The following is a 9028-nucleotide window of genomic DNA, read 5'->3' as shown; positions in this document are numbered from 1 at the left end:
CGTGCTACCCAGAAGCTACGAATTATTCAATGCGACTTGGAGAATCTGTTCAGAGTGTGAAGCTCCGGCAGCCATCGCTGAAGTTCCAGGACCACCCCCAGTTTAGCTGGCTGCAGTGGATCTCGAGACCCGCTCCTCTCTCTTCAGCATGCTGTTCCAAAAAGAACATGAGTTAGGCGATCTTTGTTTCCTTTTGAACATTGCATTAGTGCAAGTTATCATCATGCGCTTCTCATTGCACTTTTCCAAGATTCCATCAAAATTAAGTATTTGGCAGCACCAAGTGCGCATTTTGACTCTGAGCAAATATCTGGCAGCACAAAGTGCGCCTTTTGACTTTGGGCATAACCCAACAGTTTTTAAAAGGTAGAAGTATTTGCTACAACATAGTTGAGAATTACAAAGAGTTCATTCAATCATAAAGAGAGACAATCTTTGCAAATATTCTATAATATCCTGCAGATATTATGAATAGAAAATCCTTCCTAAGAATTTTGAATGAAAACAATTCACAGAAATAGAAAATATTCCATTGCAGGTAATTTCATTCTTTATTCAGATTATATGTGTAGTGAACTGCAGCGACTGAATAATTCATAGTGATTCCCAGTGACCCAACAGCTCATTTCATCTGTTCCAGATCTTCCTCCCCGCAGTACCATCCCTAATTCCCTTGCCCTCATCTGGCTGCTCTGATCCTCAGTTAAAATATATCTGAGCCAGAGCTGCCGGATGGTGGGCCTCTTGAGGATATTGCTCCAGAGGAACTCAAACCATAATTGTGACACATGATCTGCTAGGTATCTCCACTTAAGTTCATCAGCCCTGCTGCTCAGAGAGCCCATCAAGTTGAACCACCAGGGATATGCCCTGCCGTTCCAGCCATATCCAGAGACGCAGGACCTCTTGACAGAGGTTCCATGACCCCACCATCCCATTCTGGGGGGCAAGACAAGAATGTGGAAATGTGTCCTGGAAGTTCAATGCTAATATCTAGTTGTCTAGGTCCAGGGCAGACAGGACTAGAGCGAGCGTGAGCAGTTTGAACTTCTTGAGGAACAAAATTATTGGGGCACAGGTCTATAATAGGATGAAGGCCTCTGTCCTTCTTGAGCACCAGAAAGTAGCAGCGATAGCAACCACAACCTACTCCTGGCGTTGGCACCCTCTGTATGACTCCCTTGGCCAAGAGAGCCATCATTTAAAGGATTAAAGGTGGAGAGAGGTAAGATGGTCCTGCCTGTGTCAAGTGGATGGCATGGCTGGGGGAGTGGTCACAAAGGGTAGGTAGTAGCCCCTTTGGACAATATGGAGAACCTATTGGTCTGATGTTCTAGATCTACAGTGGAACAGGTGATGGTGTATTCTGCCTCCGACTAGATGACCATAATGGTAAGAGGTCACACTAATCAGATTTGGAGGCTGCAGCTGCTTGGAGGTGAAATGGTCCGACCACTAGCTGCCAGACCCATGGGGTAAATATGCAGCTGGAAGGACAAGAAGGAAAGCTGGGATTGCTGCTGGGTCATGGAAAGGCCCAAGGACCTGGCCGTAGCTGTACTGTCCATCAAGCACTCCAGCCTTGTCTCCAAAGAGACAGCAGCCATCAAAGAGCATGTCCATAAGCATGCCTTAGACATGTCCTGAAAAGCCAGTTGTTCTCAGACAGGTGTGGTGCTGTAAGGGCCACCATAGATGAAACCGCACTGCCAGCCAAGCAGGAGTTGGACGACACCCCTCTGGCCCTGTGTTGGATATGGGGATGAGAATGTTGATGGCAGCGACATGAGCGTTGGCACCTGTACAGATCCATACGTGGACCCAAGGGGCCTGATTGGCACAGAGAACAGGCCCACCGGTGGTGAACCAGGATGGGCCCCTCCCAAAAATGAGGGGACAGAAGGGGCGCCTGTGAGGAAGGGTCACACACACACACACACACACAAGGTGCATGGCCTCATAATTCTCACAGAGTTGGAAGGGGGTCGCCCAGCTCCCATAAACTTGAGGAGGCATGGAGCTGGGCCAGGCGCAGGCCCAACCAAGAAGCCCAGACCTCAAATGACAGTGCTCCCTTGTCTGAAGACTGCACAGATGGGGCAAAGTCGCAGGCCTCCTAGAATTCTTGTCCTTTTCATTGTGTTACCCAAACGCCCAGACGTAGTGTGACAAAGATCTTGGGCTCTGTGACTGAACCCAGGACCTTCCACTTGACCAGGATCTGAACCACCGCTGCATTGCACTTTGACACACAATGGGACCGCTCCCTCAAGGCCTTAGGGTACATGGGGCAGCAATCGGCAGGGGCTTTGTGTCCTGGTCACACTCCAGGCACCAGAGCCAAAAGATGTCTGTTATGGAACTGCAACTGGTAAATGACATGCGCCGCAGGGCTGGAAGATGGACTTCCCAGCGGACATCCTACCACACTAGGAAAAAAAATTCTCAAAAAAGACTGCAACAAAAGTTGAAAAAAAGATCAGTCAAAACTGGAGCAGCTCTTTCCAGATCTGTGCCGACCGGAGCAAAAGAAAAGAACTGTCACCAGGACACTGCGATGGCACCTCTATAAGCACCGCTCCAATCCCTTCCGGCATGGATAACAGACACCACCACCTACGCCTACTGGCAGACTGCTTAAGAAAAATGTCCGGATCTAGTCTGACGCCTAGGGATAATTCTCAGTTAAGGAATCTGCAGCTAGAAGTCTACATCAGATACAGATTCCTGCCAAATTAAGAATCTTTGAGCACACTACAGGCCTTCCTCTATCACATTTATTTAGCTAAATGTTCATGCAACACTGTTTACCCAGCCATCCTTCTTCTAGGCAATACTCTAAACATGCCCAAATACCAGTGTGATACAAGGTGAACAAGTTACCTACATTTGCTAAAGCTCATTCTGGATAATAACTGCAGATTCCTCACCTTTTGAAGATCCCCAGAAACTCCTTTCCCTGCATATCACCTTACATTTTGGAGTGGGAAAGCCATTTCCACCCTAGAAGAGTCAAATTTTTCACCTTTCTCTAGGTGGAAATTGGTTAGACAGAAGCTGGTGATTGCCATTAAACATGTAAATTTGTGAGTTTGCAGAGACGCACAGGGCAACCCACGAAATACCACTTCCCACCAGCTTCTAGCTCCATTGAAAAGGTTTGTCACATGACAATCCTTACATGTGTTAATGCTTTTATGTACGCACACCAACTTTTCCATCAGTAAGACAAGCAAACGTGAAGAAACAGTCCTACGAATTGGGCTTAATATTTTGACTGACAAGGACTTGCAAAGTTCAACTTGTTTTGAAAAGTAAACCATTCATTGGTCTGAAGCTCAGTATGTGCTACCAATTTATGGCAAAAAGGAAAGTGAGGATGAGTTTTTTTTGTTTTTGGGAAAAATCACACAATGTCATTTAGTGGAGAAGGTCCCATTGTGAGCAATGTTATTGATCCTCAATAGGCAACGGAACAGAAATGAAATGGAGTGCATGTGCCAAGGAAAATGCAATAAAGCAATTCACAAGGCACTTCCTCAGAAAACAAATGAGCACACAATTGTAAATTTGCATGTACTGGGCACTGCTAACTTAATATGCAGTCCATCATAAACAAACTTTTAGAATAATCAAGCATTTGTCACAAACAGAGCAACAGTGTGTTCAGTGTAATTGGAAAAGTTGCATAGCTAAAGCTTTGCTAGAATCCAAATCTTGACAATTCATGAGCCCTGGCATCATCAGAAAAGATATTATCAGAGCTATGATAGACTAGACAGTGCCATATACTGTTGCCTTTAATAGCATAGAAGAAGGCAAGTGGATTCTTATACAGGGAGAGCAGATTTCTGAAGCATTCTGTCTATGGACAAGTAGACATTTGATCAATTCAACACCCCTGAATGCAAGACCACAATCACTAGAATGTACTGCATTGGGAACTGGAAAAGTACCAGACTGACAATCTGCCAAAATCGCACTTTACAGGTCTCACCTCAGCCATCAGCAACTCATCTCACCACAAGAATGAAGAGTCTCTTCTCGCACCCAATAATTCAGAGCTTGACCTCCAACCCCCTATCGCCATATATTGGGCTCCCTGCATTGAACACTAAGGAGGTAGGATCCCATAGTGTTCCAGATGAAACATCTCGATTCATGCATAAATTTGGCTGGTCTATGTTCATACAGGGAGGGACTTGAGGAATAGGAACCAAAAAAATATACAGGTGGAAAGAGTTACTGCCAGTGGGCTGCATGTAAATGTCAGTGGATGGAGTACATATGCGAGAAATTGCGAGTAAACGTTTTTCACCATTTATGGTATATCATTTTCCCCAGATAAAAAGCTTGAATCAGTTCAGCTTGCTGGGAGTCGTTTAAAGAAATACATTAACATGTTTGCCATTAACAGTAGGGTAAGCCATTAAGGTCAAACTTAAAAAGGGGCAAAAGAACGGAGTCCAAGAAACAGGGTGGTCTGAAAGCTTCCATAAGAGCAAATAGGACTGCATATGTATTTCATTTCTAACTGTTGCGGCACATGCGCTGCTAATGTTGACTAAGGTGCGGGATTGGTTTGCACATGAAAGTATAGGCTGCAAGAGAAAAGGTGCAAAATAGTTTGAAGGAAAAAAGAAAAAACAGCAAGGAGTCGAAAGAAAATGTTGGTTACAACTGATTATTTGGCTTTCCTTAAGAAAGAAAACGTCAGAGTAGAAATCATTGGCAGTATCAAGTCATTCCAAGCTAAAGCAAGAAAACAGCTCAATTTGCAAGCGCTCCAAAAATGATATTCAAGGGCGACATTTAAGTGCATTTAAGGTTTTTTTTTTTTTTATTCTTGAAGGATACTGCACGGAAAACACTTTGGTAACCATAAAATACATGAAAAAGACAAAAACAAAACGTGAAAAGATGGAGGATGACAGGATCCAACATGACAGCGTGACATGAAGTGATTAATTACTGTGCATTAGTGTTCCAAAGTAGAACATAAGAAATATACAAAATCTGATTCCCCTAAACAGTGCAAGTATGATAACACCTCCCCAAAAATAATCCAAAATTGTGAATTAGAATATTTTAACTGCAAACGTTTACTGGGGTGTGAGGATATGGCATGTTTGTCTTTTTCAAAGCAGTTCACCACCTTTACTGTAAACATTACATACAAAATTACACACTGGTATGTACAAACATTACTAACGTACAAATCTAAGGCCAGTAAAGAGTCAGCTGGCAGAAATCCATAGCAGCTTTGTAAAATGAAATTAGATCCTATTAAAGAAAATACTGAAATACAAAGTTTTCCTCTACTTGAGCGCTAGGGACCTTTCCATATTTCTGAAATTGAAAAAAATGAGTAAACCAGAATGTAGGATTTTCGATAACATGGGAGAGGCGATGGGGATTGAGCTCTATCTAAAATGTTCACCGCTTTTAGCTGTATAAGCGCATTACGTAAAGGAATAAAAATATATAATTAAAATGTGCAACACATTGCATACAATAATATAAATGAACACCTGTAAACCATAAAAAGTGGACCCCACGCTATTGTTTGTCCACTGTATCTTATATACACACACAATAGCTAGTATCTTTTAAACAATATAAATGAAAACTATCTATAGTTTGTGTGCTTTGTCTCTTACATGGAAAAGCCTTTCGAAATAAGCATTAGGAAGCATTCACCTACTGTAGAATTTTGGAGTTTGTACATGAAAAACATTTTAATTGATGAATGGAAAAAAAAATACCGATTATGTGTCAATATTTTCACCTGAAATCTATGCTCAAGGGACGTACAGTCTTAAGCATAATCAAAGAAAAACGTATCTATAATATAAAGTCAGACGATCTTTGGAAAACATTGTTGTGCATGGCTGTGTTTAGACAATATAACCCAACAACGTGCCTCTTGGAATTGTTTAGAAATGTCAGATGTTTAGAATCCAGCTCACTATTGTAAGAAGATCAAACAGATAGGCTCCTTTATGTTTTAAATAATTTTGTACTGACATGAAAACCAATTTACTTTTCAGACAAACGAACTAATTCGAGTTTCCATACTTCAGAATTGTAAGTTTCAATAAACATACATGTTACTTCAGCGGCTTTATAATTACTCTTAGGCATCATCTGATGTAGAATTAACATTACACCCAAAAGCTGAAGCATGAAAATGTACCGAATACTCCGATGGCTTATTTCACTGGTAGTTTTTTTTTTTTTTTTTTTTTTTAATGGCTACGTTTCCAGGTATTTTGAAATAAACAATCGAGTTTTTCCTGTACAGCAAAATGTATTATTCGCTTTGAGTCCTTTAAAGCTTTCCAATGGGCTTATAACAGGAATCAGGTTGCCACATTCGAAGGTCCACAAGAACCTGGTTCAATTTCTGCATCCAAAAGTTACGCTCATCTTTTGTGTCAGCAGATAACCAATTTCTGAAAAAACAAATGAAATGGGCACATCTTAGAATATAAGGCCTTCATTTTCTGGCAAATATTAAAATGATACAGTGGAATGTTGAACGATGGCTTTGTTGTTTCACTGGTCTGCCCTTTTTATGTTTATAAACCCCAAGGAAATGTTTTGGTGCAAAATATAGCTGAAGTCTGCACATATAAATGTAATAAGGTACTAATACCTTTAATTAGCAAAAGGCATTGACATCAAAAATGACAAAAACGGGCAACACTGAAGTACTTTACTTGCCACAGTGTGAGAAGTTCTGTAACTGGTTGAGGGGTGAAGCCCTACTCAAGCAGCAACCTCAATACTCGTCATGGTAGGGGACCACCAAACTCCCAAATTAACCTGTGCTCAAACCTCTTGTACCTTGGCACAAACCAGTTAGGCTTAACTTAGAGACAATGAAAATTATTTAATAGAGTAAGTAATAAAGTGAAAACACAACTCAAGAAAACTCCCAAACAATGTAGGAAGAGAGAGCAGAATTTAACAAATAAAGACCAAAGCAACAAAAGTCCAATCAGTAGAAGCAGACATTTGCAATTTTAAAGAATTAAGTGAAAATAGTGCCAAACAACCCAAAGCCCCACTCATAGCTATATGGTCATGAGAGACCAGGAGAAAGTCACAACTTCAAACTGAGCACGATGGAGCAAGGTTTGGATACAGGGAACAGGTCAATCCCCCCCACCCCCCCTGAAAAGTTACCTTCTCAGCTAGCGCAAAGACTCCGGTTCTCAGTGGAGGGTGGCCGCGAGAAGCAGGGAAGCATTGCAGTCATTCATGTAGCGTGAAGATCAGACCTGGATTGCAGACAGTTGTAGCTTTAGTGTGAAGATCCTGTTGTCGCAAGTGAGTAGGAGCTTTGCAGTGGCACCCCAGCGAGCTATTGATGCTGTAGGCCAAAGATTCGAGTTGATGGAACTTCGCATTGTTGGGCAGTGTGAGCAACAAGGTTTTGGCACTAATGTCCCAGTCTGCATTTGCGGAATGCCCAAAAACTTCTATTCAGTTCCACTGAGGCCACACCAAGGGTCCAGGTTTGGGGTGGAGAGACGTAAAAGGGCTGGCTCCAGCTGTACCTGGGTGCAGATTCATGTGGTTGGGATCCTGTTATGTTCCCGGGGCTCTGAACAGGAGGCCATCACACTAGCCCTTTGAGTCAGTCTGGGAGTCCCCCGATTGAGGTGCAGGTCCTGGGTTCAGGTGCAGGTCCAATCCTTTAGACTGAGGCAGGAGGGCAGCAGTCCAGTGGAGTGGCAGTCCTTTAAGGAGCACACCAGTTCTCCTTCCTGGCAGAGTCTCCATAGATTCAGAAGTGTGCTGAATAGTTGTTGTCTGAGGTACATTATTTGAAACCAGGTGCCTCCTTCAAATTGTGAGAAGCTTCCTAAGGTTTCTCTTTGAAGTGTACAGGTTTCCTGCCGCCAAACTAACTGCCAGGGGTATATGCAGTACTTTGTGTAGAGGCAGGATACAGCCTATTCAAGTGTAAGTAGTGCTTTTCCCAGCTCTGCCCTCCCTTTTCCCCGTGATGGTCCTTACAGGCACATCTAAGCTCTTCATTGTGCGTGGCCGTCTATGAGGAATACAGAAGCCCAACTGTCAGCTACACCCAGTTATGCAACCTAGAGGCTGCAGGCACCAAATGGCTAAGTCAGAAAAATACCAACTTTCTAAAAGTGGCAATTTCAAAATTGTAATTTAAAATCCGACCTTACCTAAGGGAGAATTATTCATTAAAATTCCAGACACCAAATGTGAACTGCTTACCTGTTCCCATCTGGAAGTTACAGCTTATTTAATGTGATAAGGTAACTCCAATGTTATCCTACGGGAGTGGTAGGTCTGCAGTAGTGAAAAACAAATTTAAGACTTTTTCCACTACCAGGACATATAAAAAACTTAAAAGGACATTGGAAGGAAATTCCTCCTTGGCATGGTTACACTTGACTTTTTGCCTTTTGTTGATGCCAGTTATGACTGAAAGTGCTGCGACCCTGCCAGCCAGGCCCCAGCACCAGTGTTCTTTCCCTAAACTGTACCTTTATTTGAACAATTGGCACAGCCTTGGCACTTAGATAAGCCCCTTGTAAATGGTACCCTTGGTACCAAGGGCCCTGATGTCAGGGAAGGTCTCTAAGGGCCGCAGCATGTCTTATGCCACCCTGGGGACCCCTCACTCAGCACATGCACACTGCCTCTCAGATTGTGTGCGCTGGTGGGGAGAAAATGACTAAGTCGACATGGCACTCCCGTCAATGCCCACTTCTCACTGCCTGTGACATAGGTAAGTCACCTCTCTAGCAGGCCTTACAGCCCTAAGGCAGGGTGCAGTATACCACAGGTGAGGGCATATGTGCAAGAGCACTATGCCCCTACAGTGTCTAATCAAAACCTTAGACATTAAGTGCAGGGTAGCCATAAGGAGTATATGGTCTGGGAGTTTGTCAAACACGAACTCCACAGTTCCACAATGGCTACACTGAAATCTGGGATGTTTGGAATCAAGCTTCTCAGCACAATAAATGCACACTGATGCCAG

At 43.0% G+C, this 9028-nt stretch overlaps 1 protein-coding gene across 1 annotated transcript in view; it reads right to left on the bottom strand.

Annotated features, from left to right (window-relative positions):
* Positions 1 to 6227: 6227 nt before the first annotated feature.
* The window catches only part of ANLN (anillin, actin binding protein), a 207525-nt gene continuing 204724 nt past the window's right edge, over positions 6228 to 9028 (bottom strand). Inside the window, 1 exon segment of the mRNA XM_069215555.1 lies at positions 6228 to 6455. Coding sequence (XP_069071656.1) covers positions 6332 to 6455 — 124 coding nt within the window. The 3' untranslated portion in view covers positions 6228 to 6331.

Source organism: Pleurodeles waltl, chromosome 2_1, assembly GCF_031143425.1.
Source record: "Pleurodeles waltl isolate 20211129_DDA chromosome 2_1, aPleWal1.hap1.20221129, whole genome shotgun sequence".
Lineage (NCBI taxonomy): Eukaryota > Metazoa > Chordata > Amphibia > Caudata > Salamandridae > Pleurodeles > Pleurodeles waltl.
This window is presented reverse-complemented; position numbering and strand designations above follow the sequence as displayed.